A 20,012-nucleotide genomic window follows, 5' to 3' on the forward strand; every position below is an offset into this window, starting at 1 on the left:
GGACAGTGCCAAATATTTCAATGAAAGGTGCAAGAATCAGTGTAATGTACAATTAGGGAACAACAGCCCATAGGAGAAACTTCTTCCTAAGCCCAGGCTGTTAACGTTTAACTTACACTCAAACAGTAGTTTAGATTTTTTTTTTTTAATCCTACTTTATGTATGTTTATCCTCAATCATGATCCATTGGCTTGTAACTGTAGACAAACAGGAAATATTGATATCTAAACAAACCACCCACCTTTATAACCACACCTGTTCATATTATACATCTACAATATACATGGTACCTGAAGACTTAATGTAACTGGATGTTCACTTTCCACCCACAGGTTACTTTTAAAAAATTCTGCTAAGCTCTTTGCTGCAGGTTAGCACTGAGTTGATGTCCAGTGGCTGGTTATGCATTGTAGGGGAAAAAAAAAATCCATTACCTGCATTACCTTTGTTTCATTGGCTTCCCCCTTGTTCTTCTATCACGACAGACGCTATATAGGAGTGCGTTATTTACTTTCTCTATACCATTCAATATTTTATATAGCCCTATCATAGCGCTGCCTTCTTCATCTCCTCGCTAAAATGAACAGTTGTGATCTTCTCAATCACTCCTCCTAAGGAAGTCTCTCTAGTCCTCAGATGAATTTCATCACCCATAGCAGAGCACAGCATTCCAGGAGAAGACGTATATCATTGCTTTATGGAGTAGCACTGTCCTTTTCAGGATTATTTTCCTTCTCATTCCTTCGGTGGTGTAATGTTTGTTTTGCTTTTTTAGAACTGCTGCTGGGCATTATTCACATTTTTTCATGGGGCTGCCTATGGTGACCCAAGGGTCTCAGTCATGCTCTACTCCCACCCACTGAGGTTGGGAAAGTCAGCTGGGCAGCTCTGCACCTTGACATCAGGAAAATCTAAGCATTGATGTTGGGTTTTCCATACCTGGGGTATTTCATGTGCTGCAAACGGGTGGTTTCCAAGCTGTGCTCTGGCTGAGTCCCCACTGCTCGGTGACCTACTGCTCCTTGTTTAAAAATCCCCACAACTGACTTGCAGTCTCACTTATGCCACCCAGCTGTACATGCTTTAGCACTAGGAAATCACAGATGGGCACTAGCGGTGTCTCGATTGTTTGTTCCAGTAGCAGAGAGGTGTGGGGGTAGGAAGCAGCAAGGAGAAGCAGGGTTCTGGCTCTGAACTTCCTGTCTCTATGGTTCTGTAGGGGACTGACCCTCCGCCCGCCAGCTCCCCAGTGAGGCAGTAACCGACATTAGGGACGATGGAACATAATCCTTTAAAAATTATTCTTACCCTTTTAAGGACAGCTGTGCATTGTAGTACCACACAAGGAAAGATTTAATTGGAGATTTATAAGAGTCGACTCAAATACATTTTCACAAACTCTTAGCTGAGACTTCACCAATCCTTGCAAATTACATTTGGTTTTACAATTTTCGTGTGAGAAGGGGGATGAGTGACATTATCATCTCCATTACTTTTTTTGTAAGGGAATTTCCTTTTCCATAAGTGCTACTGCAACTCAAGCTATTTTGTATAGTTGTTTACAGTTTAAACCAAGTGACCAAGGCAGAACTCCCTTGGTAGTTGTGTAACATCAGCATATGAAGACCAACAAATGGAAATGTAAGACGTTAGAAATTATGATAAATTTCTGGTATTAAGCTGCATCTAATATTTTTACTGTCGTTTTAGAAGTCTCACCACACCGTCTTAGGTGCCCTGTTTCGGGAACGTTTTCTAACAAAGCCTCACAAAAAACCAAGCCGCTATGACCACTTTGAGAAGAAATGTAAAATGTCCTGCCGGGACTCCAAGTGCCAGCATGATTGGGGCATCACAGTGAGGTACAAGGCATTCGATGACCTCCCAGTGATCAAAATTGAAAGCTTTGTGGTGAAGGATATTACAACTGGGAAACTCGCAGTTTTCCGGAAATGGAGAGAGGTGGATTTTGCAATGAAGGAATTTGACATTAATGAAATGTCCAGCACAGAGTGAGTAACAACTGGTTCATCACTGCCCTACTGGGTGATTTATTTCAAGGTACACAAATGCATGTTCCTAACTCAAGTGTCACATAGATTATATGCAGAATGGGTAAATGGCAGCACTTGCTTAAAGAGGGCTCTGCAGTCTTTCATTGGTAATTCTATTATTCTGAAGGTTGCACCTTATTTTGTACTCAGAGTTCCAAGTGGATGAAGACTAATAACGGTCTAGGAATTATTTTATTTCATGCCATGGCTGATTAGATAAAATGGGCAAAAAGTCTTAACGGTCTCGCATTCTTAAATAATGAAGAGGGAGTATACGCATGTCACTCCAATAGACTACTTAGAGCACTCCCTAATTTGTATTCTGATGGCATGCTTAGTTAAGTCTTCACCTCTGCAAAATAGTTTGTGTAGTGTGTGGAAAAAACAAATTTGAATGCCTAATCAAACTTATTAGCTAAAATGTGTAGATATTTATGTGGAATTCTACAAGTGAACAGTTGAAGTTGCATGTGTTTTGCATTGATTGGATTTATCTGTTTTATTGCTATTTGTTCATGTTGCACTTTATGGAGCCTGAACTCATTAAATCTTAACATTCAGTTTGCCCCCAGACTTCATTTATGCTAGGATGTAGAGTTGTTTACAGGTGAAATACAAGGTAGATTGGTTCCTTCACAGTAAGGAACTGAAGTCCGATTTAAGAGATTCAACTTTCTGGATTTCGAGACTACGCTTGGTCCCTAATTCAGTATTTTGTGAGAAGAGCTGGATAATTTTTTGTTTAACTGAACAAACACACTTTAGATTTAAAAAAATCCGGTTCAGAAATGTTAGGCTTAACAAAATGAAGCCACTTACCTCCTCTGCAACTGCTGCTACTCAGTCTCCTAGTGGGAGGCAGGTCTAGCCAGAACTGATTTAAAGTCAAACCAAGATATCCCATTTATACCTGCAAGAGGTTAGCTTCATCCCTCCCATTAGACAACTGAAATCCACTGCTTGTCTGTATCATAACAGACAAGGATAAACAGTTCCTTTGTTTTCAACTTAAGCAATTTACTTTAGGAGGAAAACTTTCTCTATAGTGGTGATTGGCAGCTGTTTAACAATCTGCACTGCTAACTACTAATTAGCACAATAAATTTAAGTAGACAGTAATGCTCTGTTTTAATTCCTCATGAAAACAGATGCATTTAAATAAAATAACTTTAATGGAAGTGTGATTAGTATTCCATCATTAAAACAGTCTTTCTACAAACTGGTTGCTTCCTGCAGCAAAATTTGAAGTGTTAGTCAGAAGATTGAACGTGAGCATTTATTTCCATTGTTACACCATTACTTTCCTGCTTTAGGAGTTTAGAAAGTTTCCATTAATAAAAGCCAGTGTGTTTCTTATACTTATGTGACAGTGCCCCCCATAAGGCTTTATGGAAATATGCTTATGAATGTATACCACCATGTAACACATCTGAGTAAAGGCTATGATCTATTGAATCTATTAATCCTATTTGTGTGCATGTATCACTTTTGTATTTGAAGTCCTGAATATTGGCTGGGCACTGGCTTGATTTTTAAGTAGCCTTTGTAAAGCATTTGGTCAGCTTCTTGAGCAAGGAATGTGCAAATTAAGTGCCCAATCAAGAAGCACTTAATGGATCTTGGGAGGCTCGGATCCACAAGTCGTCTACATGAGGACCTTCAAGATAGCAGGTAAGCCATTCCTGCTGCCTGTAAAAAATAAGTCATGCATGGACATGTGACTTGGACATGTGACTCCAAAACACCATCTTAGAGCTGGACTTTGCATAGGAGAGGGGTCTCCACCTGCAAGAGTGTCTATTTTAAGCCTGTGGGAGACCCCTCCATTTTGTCTTCAGATGGCTAAAGAGAGAGCCTCTCCATCCCCAAGGATACCTGAAAAAAACTGGAACAAAGGACAGTAACTACAGGGGGTAGGGTACCAGACAGCAAATGTGAAAAATCGGGATGGGGTCGGGGGGTAATAGGAGCCTATATAAGAGACCCAAAAATCAGGACATCTGGTCACCCTAACAGGGGCTGTGAGTGATTGCTGGACCCAGACTAGAAGAAGGAGACTAATCTGTAAAAGGAAGCTTACTTGAATTCCTCTAAGGTTGAGGTTTTTATCTGTGCTCCATTTTCTTACTGTATTAGTCAGACTTGTGTGTTTTATTTTATTTTACTTGGTAATTCACTTTGTTCTGTCTATTACTACTTGGAACCACTTAAGTCCTATTTTCTGTATTTAATAAAATCACTTTTTACTTATTAATTAACCCAGAGTATGTATTAATACCGGGGGGGGGGGGGGGGGCGGCAAACAGCTGTGCATAACTCTCTATCAGTGTTATAGAGGGCAAAGAATTTGAGTTTACCCTGCATAAGCTTTATACAGGGTAAAATGGATTTATTTGGGGGTTTGGACCCCATTGGGAGTTGGGCATCTGAGTGTTAACTGAAAGCAGCTTAAGAAGTGTTCCTGTCTTTAAGTCTCCAGCTTTGGGGCACATGGTTCAGACCCTGCATCTGTGTTGGAGCAGACTGGTGTGTCTGGCTCAACAAGACAGGGTGCTGGAGTCCCAAGCTGGCAGGGAAAGCAGCCGCAGTAGTAGTCTTGGCACATCAGTTGATGGTTCCCAAGGGGGTTTCTGTGATCCAACCCGTCACAACTTACTTCTGCCAATCTTTGTTACTACAAAGTTAGAAATTGTACTACACTAAAGCACACTAGCAGGGTCCATGCACACAAACTAAGTGCATGTTACCACACCATGAAGACCAGCCCAAAGATCTTCTAATTCAAATAAGAGGTTATAGGCTTGATGCAGGTGGCTTTAAAAATCTATGAAAGTGTCCCCACCTCCTGCCGAGTAGCTAAATGGTAATAGGTCAGGAGCCTCTTTAGTAACACGGACTATGTTTTAGAAGCCACTACACCCAGTGTGTATGCAGCGAGGTCTCATGAGTTCATGTGTAGGTATTAGACACTTATTTAGAACCAAAATGTGGAGTCTTCAAAGAGTCAAACAATATTCTTCTAGCAATATTAGCATTACAAAATATTGCAGTATTTCTGTAATAGTAGTAGTTACTACTTACCTGTAAGTAGTTTGTAGGTTGGATGTTTATCACTGAAGAAACATCATCAAACTGTACTTCTCAAACATACTATTGCCCTATTGCTGAAGATAAATCAGTATGCAAAGAAAGTCCAATGCTATGGTCAAACTTTTTTGAAAATAGATTTTAATCTCTTAGAAATTTGTCCCCCAAAAGGTCCACTGTCACAACGAAACCTAGTGCTTAGAGAAGATGTTCTTAAAGGAAGATAATTCACATTTTGTAATTAAGAGCGAGCTAAGCAATTTACTAATTTCAGCATTAGCCTCTCAGAGAGGGATTCTGATCAAATGCTGCTTAAATAGGAAAGAGCCAACCTCTGACACTTAATCCAGATTGGGGGGGAGGGAGAGGAAAGGGGTTAAAATCCCAGTGTACCCTGTCAGTTTCTGGGAAACTAAGATGAGTACAGTACTGTACTCATCTGACTGACCGGTGTCATCAAACTAAATGCACCATGTACAAATCATCACTTGTTACAGAACAGGCTTTGGCAGTGTTTACAGATCCACTTTCTGCATCGCCCCATACTAGAATAGTGAATCTAGTCACCATACAAAAAAATAACAGGTATTTAATTGGGAAAAATAAATGATTGTGTCAGGAAACTGAACACATTCTACCTTTGTAAACAAGCCCCTGGGGAATACAGTCCACAAGGAAACAACTGATTTCATGGTTTAGACTTCTAAGTTCCATGATTATTGGGCATTTTCATGTGGCCATCAAAGGCAGGTTTCTAACTGGACAGTTGCTTGCTGTTGCTTTAAATTAGGACGCCATTTTACGGATCATGTAGTTCAGGATGCCACCATTGCGGAAATAAGTGAGCTCCACATCCGTGTCAAACCTCATGAGGGCGTGGAAGGTTTTCCCTGTATCCAGCTGTGGGGATTAGAGAGAGACCATTAACAGAGGACATCCTGCTATTTGAATAACTACGTTCTGCAGGTGTGCCAAGTGCAACAGGATCTGGAAGCCATTCTGTAGCAATAACAAACATTAAGTGCCCAGTAATGTGCAGAAGTGCCAGAGTCAGATCAGTGGTCTACCTAGTCCAGTATCTTATCTGACGGTGGTCAGAGCCAGATACAAGACCCAGTAACTCAAGTATGGAATAATTTATCTCCAGATAAAATTTCTACCTGAATCTAGTAAAAAATGACTTACTTGTGTCTTTAAACATGAAAGTTTGTATCCCTTAAAGTGGTTAACTCTTCATGCTTTTATTGTCTAAATACAACTATTTAATGTTTCTAAACTCTTGGCTTCAGTAATGTGACAAAAATATTAATTCCATTAACTTTTTTGCAGCCTCATTTTCTGTGGTGTTGGCACAGAGAGGATAGGGAATCAGGAAAAAAAGGTTAATCACTGTTTCTATACTAAAAACTATCCAAGCTAAGCATTTCAAGGAGGTGCACACTTTGTGGACTTAGATAGATATAGTTTCAAATGCATTAAGTGATGCACTGGGATTTGTAGTTCTTCCCTTGCAGTTTTTTTTTTAATTAAGCCAGCTCCTACCCCTATAACTTATACAGAACTAGACTTATTGACTACTTTGAACCTACACTATGGCAAAGGTGGTGGGGCCCTTTCCAAAATCTCATCTAAAAACATGCTCACCATTTGTTTGGCCCTAGTGTATTAATGCTCACAGTTTAGCTATATGTTGCTATTATGTGGCACTGACTGTATTGTGCAAAGTATACACTTTATATGGGTGGAGGAAGTCAAACTTAAGATTCAGTAGACTACATCAGTAGTGAGTAGTTGCATGAAGTACACTTTATGGACTTCATTCTTTGCCACACAGCCTCTCTACAAAGGTGGCACCCACACAACAAGCTTTACACCATAGCAGGGGCTGGACCAAGAATACTGGAAGGTGAGAGAGTGAGTTGGAGCTGCTAACTCAAGGGTGCTTTTGAAAATCCAACCCACAGGCTCCTGATTACCTTGATCTGGACTTTCATCCTTGGTGCAAGTTCTTCAGGAATGACAATTGTGTAACGTTCCCGTCCTGTGAGACCTAGACTCTCGGCATCCTCTCCGGGCAGATACTGCAGGGGAATCACGCCCATTCCTACCAGGTTACTGCGGTGGATGCGCTCATAGCTCTCGGCAAGAATAGCTTTAATTCCCTGGGAAATGCAAACAGATTCCGCTGTGTTTACTGTAGGTTTAGAATAGCCTCTCTATATAGGCGGTTGGGAAAATTCTCCTTATTACCATACAGTAGAGTTGTAGGCAGAGATTTGCAAAAGTGACTAGTGATTGAGTGTTCCAACCACCACCAAGCGGCCTCATTTTCAGAAAGTGCTCCTTTAAAGGTATTGTATATTGGGGTCTTGAAAACCTTGGCCATATTGTCTTTTAGAAAGGGGAGAAATAAAGACTCATAGCACACACACGGGCAGCCTAAGTAGGCTTGTGCTCTGGGCCATGTGACCTCTGTTCTGTGCATAGATGTTGGTTTATAGCATGCTCCTGTCTCCACTACTAAGTGCTGCACTGTTAACAGCAGTCACACCATTGATCATATGTAGTACAGCGATCCCTTAAATAACTCCCAGTTTCAACAAACTTTTATTCGAACCCAGCCTCTTGGAAAAAGTGCAAGTGTGGGAAATGAAACCAAGCCCCCTTCTACTCCATTGAAGCTAAGGACAAGACTCCATTGGGTAGTGAGATCAGGGCTCTTCTTTCCAAAATGTATTATTTATATATGAACAGCACATAGGAGCCCCCCTCACCAACTGCATCCTGTCAGCGTTTGGTACCGTGCAGCCACAGAACAGAGTTCTAAAGTCCAGGTAAATAAGTAAGTTACAAGTTCAGCCCCTTTTTGGTTGGAGTGTCATGCACAAACCAACACAATCATACTTGAGCTTGGGGGAATAATTTGCAAAGCGCCTGTAGTAGGCAATCTACTGCCTTTGGTGGATGGTTAGTTGTAGAGTGGTGTTGGTCATCTCAGTTGTATGCTATTGCTTCTGCGATAGCAAGTCCTGTTTAAGAGTGTGAAACTTACCTGTTTACTGGGTAAGTATGAATTTCCTTAGGAGGGATAACTGGCTTCTCTAGTATATAGCTCTTGTTGTGGGCTACAACACTGCCGGTATTGCAAAGGCTCTGCTGTGCATATAACTGTTTGCTTTGTTCTCAAAGGCAAATCAGTTTTCCCATCGGCAGCCCCTTCTTAACCAGCATAGGCAATAATCTGAATTCTCCTTTCATTTGGTCTCTCTCAGTGATTGACAGTAACATTCTACTTGGAATTAGAGACAGACAGACGCTCCTTGGAATATTCCTTATGAATTTACACTCTTGACCTTCGATGGGGAGTTTAGGCACAGGATACTCACAAGCATCTAGGAGAAGTGAACAATGAAGGGTGGTTCTAACTTCTCCACTTCCATTTACTACAGAGTCACTCACCAGTAGAAAAGGGCCCTTTGCTGCCCAGTCTCTGGAGCTTCCTGAGCCATACTCCTTGCCAGTCAGCACAATGAGGGGATGGCCTGCCTGCTTGTACCTCTCAGCTGCATCAAACACATCCAGCTGGAAGGAATACCAGATACATTAGATGCCTTGCAGGGACACAGGTATGTATGAAGTAAAGAGCTCTGCTGCTTCCAAGTCTACCAGAAGGGTGCTCTAAGAACTGTTCCTTCCATAATCTCTCACATGCAAAATACCACCATTCAGCCTAGAGCAACAGAGCTAGCCTACAACACCATGAAAGTGTGCTTTGTTCCGAACGCGAGTGGATACAGATGTAGAACAACAACATCATGTGAAATAGTCTAGCAGGTCAGTTAATACATAGAGTGTTGGCCATTTACAGCACTGCCAGTATCACTTATGCACCCCAGCCCAAATTATACTGTGTGTTCTCTCTTCACTGGTGCCCAGAAGAGCACAGGTGCTACTGGCAGAGCTGCAAATAGCCATTAATAGTGGAGGATGTATTTTTATGTTGGGATGAGAGCTGGTAAAGACTGCATGTCTACACACCCATGCTGTTATGTTCTCTCTATAGAGAGAAATCTAAGAACGGACGTACTGGGTCAGACCAAAGGTCCATCCAGCCCAGTATCCTGTCTGCCGACAGTGGCCAATGCCAGGTGCCCCAGAGGGAGTGAACCTAACAGGCAATGATCCAGTGATCTCTCTCCTGCCATCCATCTCCACCCTCTGACAAACAGAGGCTAGCAACACCATTCCTTACCCATCCTGGCGAATAGCCATTAATGGACTTAACCTGCATGAATTTATCTAGTTCTCTTTTAAACGCGGTTATAGAGATCTCTAGAAATATATATCTAGCTATATAAATATATATAGATCTGTAGAGCCTCAGAGTTATGAACTGACCCGTGAACCACACGCATCTCATTTGGAACCATTAGTATGCAATCAGGCAGCAGCAGAGATTAAAAAAACTAAATACAGCACAGTGTTAAACATAAAACAGTAAAGGGAAAGTTTCAAAAAATTTGACAAGGTAAGAACTGGTTGGGTGCTTGTTTCATTTAAAGTAGGATGGCTAAAAGCAGCATTTTTCTTCTGCATAGTACAGTTTCAAAGCTGTATTAAGTCAATCTTTTGTTCAGAATGATGAATGTCCATTCCTAAAGTGTTCGTAACTCTGAGGGTTCTACTGCACAGATATTGCTACACACAATATATAGACAGATACAGAATTATAAATAGATAAAGATGTATGCTCTAGAGAAAGCTCTCATATTTTAAAGGGACAGATTCTCAGTAAGTCAACATAGTTCCACTGAAGTCAGTGGCGATACATCAGTGGACACTAGATGAGGATCTGACCCAAAAAACTAGGAAATAGCCCCCAACCACCTTAAACCCAAAGTAAGTACTGCAGGCAAACTAGCTAGGTGCCCTGAGGTAGGCAGCCCCAGTGTGGATCAAGCAGTGTACTCACTGTTTCTCCAGAAGGGAAGTGGATGGTCTGGGGTGCCTGCTTATTGAGGAATTTGTTTGACAAGCGAATGTTTGCAAACGTTCCTCTGACCATGACAGCGTCGTTACCTCTGCGGGAGCCGTAAGAGTTGAACTCTCTAGGAGTCAAGCTATTAGAAAAAAGAGACACTGGTGATTATTTCTAAACTGAAGTGGCTGCATGAAATAAGATATGAAGAGGCATCTCTGAAGCTAGAGCCAGTCATCTTTTTAACTTGGTTTGAAAGCGCTCTCCAGCACTCACATAGTCCCCAGCAGTGTAGTATAGAACCAGCTCCCAGTTCATTATTTCTATTTCAACATCATTCTTACCAGCCCACTGTAGCGCAAGCATGTAACCTGGACCTAGCCAGAGAGGCTGCCAAAGCATTGTTACCCCAAGCAACACATGAGCAGTGCTACAATAATAGGAACCAGGCTGCATTTAGCCACAAGAACCAATAGCAATCCCTTCCGATTAGCTGCTACTTAATCACTACCACTGCTTACTTCTGTTGCTATAGGACCCACAGACCAGAGCCCCATTATGCAAGGCATTGTTCGAATCAGTAGAACTTGAGCTCTTTGGGGCAGGCTAACCGATACATAGGGGAAAAGGTAACAGTAAGGGTGGGTGTACAAGGGAATATTAATTTATACAGAGAGCATAAGAGTTATACATGACTCCCAAAGAAACACACACAGGTCTCCTTCTACCTGAGCCAGTAACAGATGCATAGCATAGAGCAGGGCTGTTTGTACTGGGATCCATCCAAAGTGTTACTTTAACATACACAAGTTGCAAAACAAATATAGTATGGGACTTTAGACTTTCAAGCCAATTGACATCACTGGGACTTGCACCCATGAAGCAAGAGTAATTTGCATTCAGTAACCTCTGGTACATTAGCACATTTCATTAAAAAAACCTGTTGAAAGGCTTTTGTTACCAAAGCCATGATTTTTTAAAAAAAGTATACTTGTAGTTTTCAGAAACAAAACTCGTGCCGCTCAGAGAGATGGACTAGGGATCAGAGGCACAACGTGTGCACGAAACTGAACAGGGAGTCAGGCCTGAGAGAAGATTCCAACTTTAGCCCAAGGCCTGGCAGACAAAACTCCAGTCCTCCCATATAACAGTAAAGCAAGAGCACCCGGTTCTCAAGCCTGTGCCAGTGGCAGCAGCTACTCTGACCAAGGAAGATCTGAACTCAAGAGCTTCTGTAGCTCAGGATGTCCTGGTTCGACCAATGAAGGAGTCCTATATTATAGAGGAAATGTGTTTAGAGTCAAAGTTTGGTCCCACTGAAATCTATGAAAGTTTTGGTGTTGACTTTAATGGAACCAAGATTTGGCTGGATTAGTTGGAAGGGAAATGGCTCCCTATTATCTCTGCACTGGCTGACCCAGCTCATACTGTAGCATGAAGCAGAAAAGTCAAGGGAGGACATGAGGTGAGAGTTGCTCACTTGCCATGTGATCCTAGGAAGGCAGCTGCTCTGGAGAGTAGAAGGAGCAGCTCTTTCTGAAGAGCTCCTGGCAGGTGCAAGAAGATGAAAACAGCAGGGTGGGAAGGCACGTGAATTTCAACCCTCTGACACGCACAGTACAATCACTGAACCACAGAGCAAGAGGGGGGAAGGAGCAAAAAGGGCGTGTATGAGAAGGAAAATATAAAGCATTTAACTTGACTTACCTTCTGCTGGTTAAATAACGAGCAGCAGGGCTGTTCCTTGCTATATTCCCAGCTGGGGATATGTGGTCAGTTGTTACAGAATCTCCCAAATTTAAGAGCACGTAGGCATCAACTATGGATTTAGGGGGCTGAAGCTCCAAAGTCTAGCAAGCAAACAAAATGCAATATCACTATAATCATTCTTATATAAATAAATTAAAGAAAAGAAGGAAAGTGACCCGGAATTTGTTGAGTTGGTTGGAAAGGGTGGGAGGTGCACTAAAAGGTAGCTAAACTAACCAGTCAAAAAAAATCCACCCATTCTTCAAACAAATCCTCACCCTCTGAATATTCATTAGTTGTGTTGGAGGATTTTTTTTTTTTTTTTTTTTTTTTTGATCTAAGCTATTTTTGAATGGGAAAAGATCACACTGAGGGAATTTGGCCCAGTTAACCTATTCCAGACTTCCACCTGTGTATCACATCAGTGGATTATTCCAACTATACACCATTTTAACAGGAGAATTTGGCCCTGAATATAGTGTAACTGCCCTGGAAGTGAACAGAAAATCCTTTGGAAAGGAGAAAAAAAATGTACCTACCAGGTTCTCAAAGAAAGGGGGTGATTTAATGTATGTAGATTTGGGATTCCAAGTATATAGTGTATCTGATGGCGCATCTAAGGCATTCCAGGATTCATTTACTGTCTGAAAAACAGAAACTCACATGAAATTTTTCAGAAGAATCTATCTTATTATCTATCCCTTTCTTAATGATTCCCAACGTTCTGTTTGCTTTTTTGACTGCTGCTGCACATTGAGTGGATGGTTTCAGCGAACTATCCACAGTGACTCCAAGATCTCTTTCTTGAGTGCTAACAGCTAATTTAGACCCCATCGTTTCATATGTATAGTTGGGATCATGTTTTCCAATGTACATTACTTTGCATTCATCAACACTGAATTTCATCAGCCATTTTCTTGCCCAGTCACCCAGTTTTGAGAGATCCGTTTGTAGCTTTTTGCAGTCTGCCTGGGACTTAACTATCTTGAGAAGTTTTATATCATCTGCAAATTTTGCCACCTCACTGTTTACCCCTTTTTCCAGATCATTTATCAATATGTTGAATAGGACTGGTCCCAATACAGACCCCTGGGGGACACCACTATTAACCTCTCTCCATTCTGAAAACTGACCATTTATTCCTACCCTTCATTTCCTATCTTTTAACCAGTTACCAATCCATGAAAGGACCTTCCCTCTTATCCCATGACAGCTTACTTTGCTTCATTACTTCCTTAGCAGAAAGACGTTACTAAACAGCTGCTGAAGCTCTTCTTGCTGAAGTACAAAAGTCAGTTAATGCAGTACACTAGGCAACTGAGTCACCTCTATTTTCTGGTAGACTTCTTTAAACATCCCTGGAATGACGTACTGCCGTTCAACGGCCTGGATCTCGTCTCTTGTTGGCCACAGGTCTTTCAGGAAAATTTCCTTCCCTTCTGCATTTACTCCTATAAGAAACCACACACACTTAAGAGTTTGTGTACAAACATTCCACTTGAAAAAGTGATCCAATTTCTGTGTGCTGTCCACTCCCACTATTCTCTATTGTACTCCAGCACTCAGGGACCGTGCTGCCTTTGCTTTCTAGCCTGGCTTTGACCCGGTGGACTAGGATCTCGTGGAAGCTGATGATGATATTGTCAGGGTGAACTCCCATTGGTATTTTCTGGTAGGTCTGCCAGGAGATGCTGTGTAAAGCAGGTGTCCTTCAGGTCTGCCTTGCCATGCCCCACTGAGCCTGCAGAGGCACAGCACCCAATATTCCCCTGAAGGAGCTTCCCTAGGTTCAGACTATTGGTGCTATTAACACACTTCTCCTCCACGTGCGCTTAGTGGCCACGATTGATCCAACACCTGCTCGTCTTGCATCTCATATGCACCTCACTGGGCTCCTCCCAAACCAATACATAAGCGCTGCTCCCCTCTGGACTCTTCACTTAATATCAGTTGAATTGACTGAAAAATAGTGGGGGAGAGGGGAGAAATCCCAGCAGTTTCTTACCTAAAGGTTCTATCTCAAAGTCAATCCTTATGGTCCCCGCGATAGCATAGGCTATTACCAGTGGCGGGGAGGCAAGGTAGTTGGCACGAGTATTGGGATGGATGCGACCCTCAAAATTCCTGTTTCCGGACAACACGCCCACTGCTATGAGGTCTCCCTGCAAGACAGCGGTAGAGACAAGTGAACACAAGCAGCAGAAAGTCAAGGGCCTTCTGGCTCAAATGTATTTGGAATGGCTGTATGGTTAGAGTCAGAGGAAAGAACAACGGAAAGGAAAGCCTTCTGGGATTGTATATGATTGAGGCTACATTTTAGTCAATGGTATTTTTAGTAAAAGTCATGGACAGGTCATGGGATTGGGGGACAGGGCAGCTAGCAAACAGCACGATACAGCTTAGAACAGCATGCAACAGAGCAGTTTACGTAATTAAACTGCAGAAGAATGGCTGAATGGTGGCACATGGTCTGTGTAGCCGGGGAGCACTCCTGCCAGAGGGATCGGCACTGACCAGAAGGCATCAGGACCTACATTTTGTGGCTATCCCAACAGGCAGTACTGCCACCAGCACAAGAGATAGCTCAGTGGTTTGAGCATTGGCCTGCTAGAGCCAGGGTTGTGAGTTCAATCCTTGAGGGGGCCACCTAGTGATCTGGGGCAAAATCAGTACTTGGTCCTGCTAGTGAAGGCAGGGGGCTGGACTCGATGACCTTTCAAGGTCCCTTCCAGCTCTAGGAGATGGGTATCTCCATAATTCTACTCTGAGGAAATGGCTCAGCAACACCTGCTGAATTACCAACACCACATTGTCTCTGTCCTGTATTACCCTGAAGGCAGGGACCATCTGTTTGTTCTGTGTTTGTTCAGGACTTAGGAGCCCCAGTCCTGGACTGCAATCCAAATAATCATCAAAATGGTCCTTAGTGGCGTTGATATCTAGGCTTGTTCCTGAAGCACTGAAGTGTTCCTTGGAGGTCTTCCATCCAAGCCCTGAACCAACCCAACACACTAAGGCCTGGGCTACACTGGGGAGAGGATCGACCTAAGATATGCAACTTCAGCTACGAGAATAGCGTAACTGAAGTCGACGTATCTTAGTTCGACTTACCTCCCGTCCTCACGGCGCGGGGACGATTGCCGCAGTTCTCCCGTCGACTTTGCTTCCGCCTCTCGCCGAGCTGGAGTTCAGCAGTCAATGGGAGAGCGATCGGGGATCGATTTATCGTGTCTACACTACACGCGATAAATCGATCCCCGATAGATTGATCGCTCTCCGGCGAGTAGCGTAGACGTAGCCTAATATTAGCCTGCAAGAGGTCTGGCTACAAACCACCTCGATAGCCTCACAGACAGCCACTGAATGAATTAATATCATTACAGTATGGCTGAATGAGAGATTCAAAGATTGGGCCACATACAAAGCAATACCAGCTTACACTGCTCCACTGTCTTTTATTTGTTTTATTAAAGACAAATATATTCATACCGGTGGCCTGACATTGTTTGTTACTCACAGCAGGGAATAAACAGAAGCTTATTTTGTCAGGGAAAAAAAAATGTTTTACACACAGAAATCCCTCCATAAGCTTCTTAAACATGCAAGTCAAAGACATCACATCCACAAACAAACAAGCTCATCACCACACAGTTGTGAAACTGGTTAACATTAAAGACTGCAAAACCTGGCTAAGAGATGACCTCTGAATCCCAAAGCAAAGCTACATTTTGAACAGGAAAACACAATAAAATAGAATCTTGCTACGTAGCCCTCAGCTAGTCGGAAGGGTCTCCTTTCCCACAGGGTGAGCAGAAAACCCTCTTTGCCTCTCCAAAACACAGGCTTAACTTTGGTTTTTTCCCTGTTAATGCCCTTGGGTTACTAGAAAATGCACGTAGGAAACATCAGTTTTGACCTTGCTATCAAATTCTGAGCTTCGGCTGAGAAGAGATTGCCAGTCAAGTGAAGATGCCTGGTTCTGGCACAGAAACATTCCTATGAGGAGACAATTTTAGAGACCCAGCCCCTTTTCACCTGTGATCTATTCAAGATTTTAAGCTAGAGGCCAGATTCAGTCCTGGTATAGACTGACTGGAACAACCCTGCAGTTGATGGATTTGCACCCTCTTATAATGGGGTTCTATTTGGTCCGAAGTCTCTAGTGGTCAAAGGGGAGAGAAGTGCTTCCAGACTCCCTTGAGATGTCTGAAGGCTCGGTTTTCAAAGGTGGGTAGTGATTTGCTCTACTTCAAAGGGCCTGCTTTTCCGAGGACAGGCGCTCAGCACTCCTAGAAGTGAAACCAGGCCCCTTTTAAAAAGGTATCTCAAGTTGACCACCCAAAAACTGAAGCATCCAAAACCACTAGTCACGTTTGAAAACGTAGGCCTCTCTCTCCACAAATCCAGCCATACAGACCCATTTATAAACAGAATCAGAGTCATTTGGGTGGGGGATATTATTCCAGGGGGCTACATTTGTTCCATTTCCAGACACCCATTCATTCTTTAATTAGACAGAAAGCTACACTGCATTAAAACAAGGACATCCCAACTAACGAGCATTTTCCCTTTTATAAAGCTGGCTTCTACAGAATCTCCAACGATGATGGTAGAACTTCATTCGCACTCAGCGACTGGCTGCCTTGCAAGCAGATAGAACTCTACATTCCCCACTGCTGACCAGAGAGCTTCTCGTGGGGATCACCGTCCTGAGGCTTTCTAAGGCTGCACCACAGGATGATTTAAGTAGGCTCTCCTGCTCTTGCTGCAGCTTGCCATTTTGTTTGCCGGGAGGGAGTTCTCATCTGAGTTTAAGTATCACAGCCCTCTCCTGCATGGATCCCTTGGCAACCTTTGAGATGTACCTCAATCTCTTGACCAAGTGAAATAAATACGTGATTTTGTCTCTGAAAGACCACGAGTATTGCATGCTGCAGAAGATTTAATAGCAGCTGAGTACCTGAGTGATGGCTTCTGCAACAGCCTCTGGTAGAGGTCCACTGTTCCCAATGCAGGTCATACACCCGTAACCCACCACATCAAACCTAGAGACAGTATTAAATATATTAGTGATCACAAGATAGATATTAATTACTTATTGATAAAGCAAACGATCGGGCAATTTCCACTTTGAGGAAACGCGTTACAACACAAGCTATTCAATATCGTTTTCTCCTCAGAAAACTGTCTGATGGTCATTTGAATTCTTTTGCTGCTTCAAAAAAAAAAAAAAAAAAAGCGTAGATAGGTGCACAAATTTGTGCACCTAACTTGCACACAAAATTGCGATGAGTATGATGTTTTGCATGCAAACAGTCATTAGTGCATGTGATTGCAACGATGCATACTGGAGACCATATGGTTTATCATCAGCCAAGGCTTAGGACAAATTCCTGACCTAGAAGTCTTAAGTGAGATACTCGTTTAGAACAATTACATTTAAGAAATAAGCCATTCCCTTGCCTAACAACAAGTAGCCTTTAGTGAAATAGAAGGCTCCAATAGCCAGCTGAGCAAATGGGGCGGGCTGGGTTACACAGTCGAGAATCTAGCCCGAAGGGCTCAGCTATGCCTTTCAAACTGTGGACACCCATCATTGTCTTATGGTCCATCACTTGCTGCAAATGCTTTGCTTGCCCAGTCATTACATTTGCCAAGGATTATGGGAAATAGGCATCAACGAGCCTTGAGACTAAAATGAAATCCCCTCTTACCCTAGCTGAGCAAGGTAAGGCATAACTCCACTCTCCCTCAGATAGTAAGTGACAACCCCACTGCCTGGGGACAAGCTGGTTTTAATGTATGGCTTCACAGTAAGACCGGCATCAACAGCTTTCTTTGCAAGCAATCCTGCAAAACACAAAGGGCACCTGTGATTGTTCTTGGCAATGGCACAATCCACCTTAAAAAACACCACCACCACCAAAAAATCGTCTGATGGCTTTCTTGAATAGCTTAAAACAGAAGAGATTCTATTTCCGCCATTTGACTGTTTTGAATCAGCAACCCATGTGCTTAAGTTCCAGGACTCCCAATGTTTTGATGAACTGTGGTACTGGTTTCTTTCATTTTCCATGGAAAGCTGTGTGCAGCTACATTCAAAGACACACACACACACACACACACGGGAAGAATACCAGTATAAGATAAGGTGCTTGATCAATTTAGGAGGTATTTCTATGCATTAAACAAGGGAAGAGGAGCCATAAAACATTCCACACAAGACAATCTGGTGAGCCAGGGCTGAACTAACTACTGGCATAAGTTCATCTGGCCCCTTGATGTAAGCAAATGGTCTCACAATGTGTAGCCTGTTTAAGCAGCATTATCTAATTGCCTTCGGAGTGTGACCCTTTCAAAGCAGCACTGTATCACAGTCCAGCTCTTAGAGCTTGTTAACAAGAATATATTTACCCAGAGCCTGAATTCTTCTCTTGGACATTTTATTCCTTTTGTCTGTGGACAGGCGAATTCAGTGCTGATGGTACAGAGTTGACAGCTTTGGAGACTGAAGCCTGCCATTTATTCACAGCAGCCCTGCAAGCTGGATCACAGTGCCCACCTCTGTGTCGCTGGGGCAAGAGGACAGCTCAGTGTCTCTAAAACCTGTGACCCCTCCGATGAGGCTGCTAACAAAAGGTGGCTAGTTTTTGCCAGCTGCCGTGGTCAGTTTGGATGATGCAAACAGACCACCAGGTCATTGCAGATAACACTAATGGATCAAATTGAAGGCTTTTATTTAGGCTTGACACCTAAATAAAAAACGTCCCAACTTTCAGAGGTGCTGAGCGCTCACAGCGTCCAGAGACATCAATGGGAGCTGCAGGTGCTCAGAAACTGAAAATTGGGCTACACTGAGGTGCTGAGATAAAACTAAGGCCCAGATTTTTTTAAAGCCATTTAGGCTTTGCAATGCTGAGCACAGCAATGCCTAACTGATTTAGGAACCTACATCTTATTTGCAAAAGGGATTGAGGCATGAGTCTAAATTTACTCCCTAATGCTTAAATTCCTTGGGTGGGGGGGGAAGAGAGAAAAGAAAAAGAGATTTAGGCTCCTAAATCAGTTAGGCATTGCGACGCTGAGTACAGCATCACCTAAATACCTTTAAAAATCTGGGCCTAAGAGCCTAACATTAGACACCCAGTTTGAAAATGGCACCTATTTAAAAACACACAAAACTGTTAAAAGAACATTATTAAGGTTGCAAGTCAAACCAACACTCAAAAGTTAGGCAGTGACAGAATTAAGGTTGCTTGTGCAAATCTTAATTCGGCTCCCGTGTGTGCCCGTATTATGATACAATCTTTATAACTGCACGATCACTATTTTTGCCATACGACCCTTGCCTCATTCAGTGCATGGGATGGATAGTGCTCCCTGAATGAGCAGCTATTCAATATTTTGTTTTCTCCTTATTGTGCAATGTACGGCCCCAAGCCTTATTTACTGCACACTGAAGACAATTATCTATTTCCTCATGGGCTTCTCTATGCACTCATCATTCTAATGTCTGAGTTCTCCATAAATATTAGTGAATTTATCTTCACAACACCCGTTAGGTTGGGAGAGGTATTAGTAAAGATGGGGAGCTGAGGCAGAGAGACTAAGGTCAAAATCATCCACCGATTTTGGGTGCCCAATTTGACATGTCTAGGACCTGATTTCCCAGCACACTTATTATATAGCACTTTATATGTTCAAAGCACAGCTCCCATTGATTCAGTTGCAGCTGTAAGCACTCAGGACTTCTATAAATCAGACCCAGGGTCTCAAGCCAAGAATGAAGAACAGTTAGTGACCACATGTGAATAGTTTGGTTTAAGTGACTTGCTCAGCATCACATAGGAACTCTGTTGCAGAGGCAGGCACAGACTCCAATTCCCGAAACCATCCTGCCTCTTCCTGCAGCTCCCTGCCTCATTCACTCCCCAAATTCCAACTTGTGCAACAAATGAGCTCCAGGTTTTACAGACAGACAGTCTCCTTTATTACACAACCCTGTTTCATCCCCAGAGCTGGTCCATCCTGCGCACTGAATGAGGCAGGGATCCTGGGAGTGAGGGAGAATATATGACAACGTAATTGACAACTACCCTAATGCACATGCACAAGGGAGCCAAATTAAGGCTGCTTGGGCTGAA

General features: G+C 42.8%; 2 protein-coding genes across 3 annotated transcripts in view; one reads left to right on the forward strand and one right to left on the reverse strand.

Annotated features, from left to right (window-relative positions):
• The window catches only part of RIGI (RNA sensor RIG-I), a 37,030-nt gene extending 32,722 nt beyond the window's left edge, over positions 1–4,308 (forward strand). The window contains exon 18 of the mRNA XM_054031693.1: positions 1,711–4,308. Within this exon, the coding sequence (XP_053887668.1) occupies positions 1,711–2,016 (306 nt within the window). The 3' untranslated portion in view covers positions 2,017–4,308. The remainder of the gene's footprint in view (positions 1–1,710) is intronic.
• A 951-nt stretch (positions 4,309–5,259) lies between these two features.
• ACO1 (aconitase 1) overlaps positions 5,260–20,012 on the reverse strand; it is a 48,214-nt gene continuing 33,461 nt past the window's right edge. For both annotated transcript variants that reach the window (XM_054031695.1, XM_054031694.1), the window contains exons 12-21: positions 17,583–17,718; positions 16,829–16,913; positions 13,874–14,030; positions 13,195–13,319; positions 12,408–12,512; positions 11,827–11,969; positions 10,114–10,261; positions 8,601–8,723; positions 7,118–7,303; positions 5,260–6,041 (exon numbers count right to left, since the gene is read on the reverse strand). In XM_054031695.1, coding sequence (XP_053887670.1) covers positions 5,928–6,041; positions 7,118–7,303; positions 8,601–8,723; positions 10,114–10,261; positions 11,827–11,969; positions 12,408–12,512; positions 13,195–13,319; positions 13,874–14,030; positions 16,829–16,913; positions 17,583–17,718 — 1,322 coding nt within the window. In that variant the 3' untranslated portion in view covers positions 5,260–5,927. The remainder of the gene's footprint in view (positions 6,042–7,117; positions 7,304–8,600; positions 8,724–10,113; positions 10,262–11,826; positions 11,970–12,407; positions 12,513–13,194; positions 13,320–13,873; positions 14,031–16,828; positions 16,914–17,582; positions 17,719–20,012) is intronic.

The sequence above is a fragment of the Malaclemys terrapin genome, chromosome 6 (genome assembly GCF_027887155.1).
Source record: "Malaclemys terrapin pileata isolate rMalTer1 chromosome 6, rMalTer1.hap1, whole genome shotgun sequence".
NCBI lineage: Eukaryota > Metazoa > Chordata > Testudines > Emydidae > Malaclemys > Malaclemys terrapin.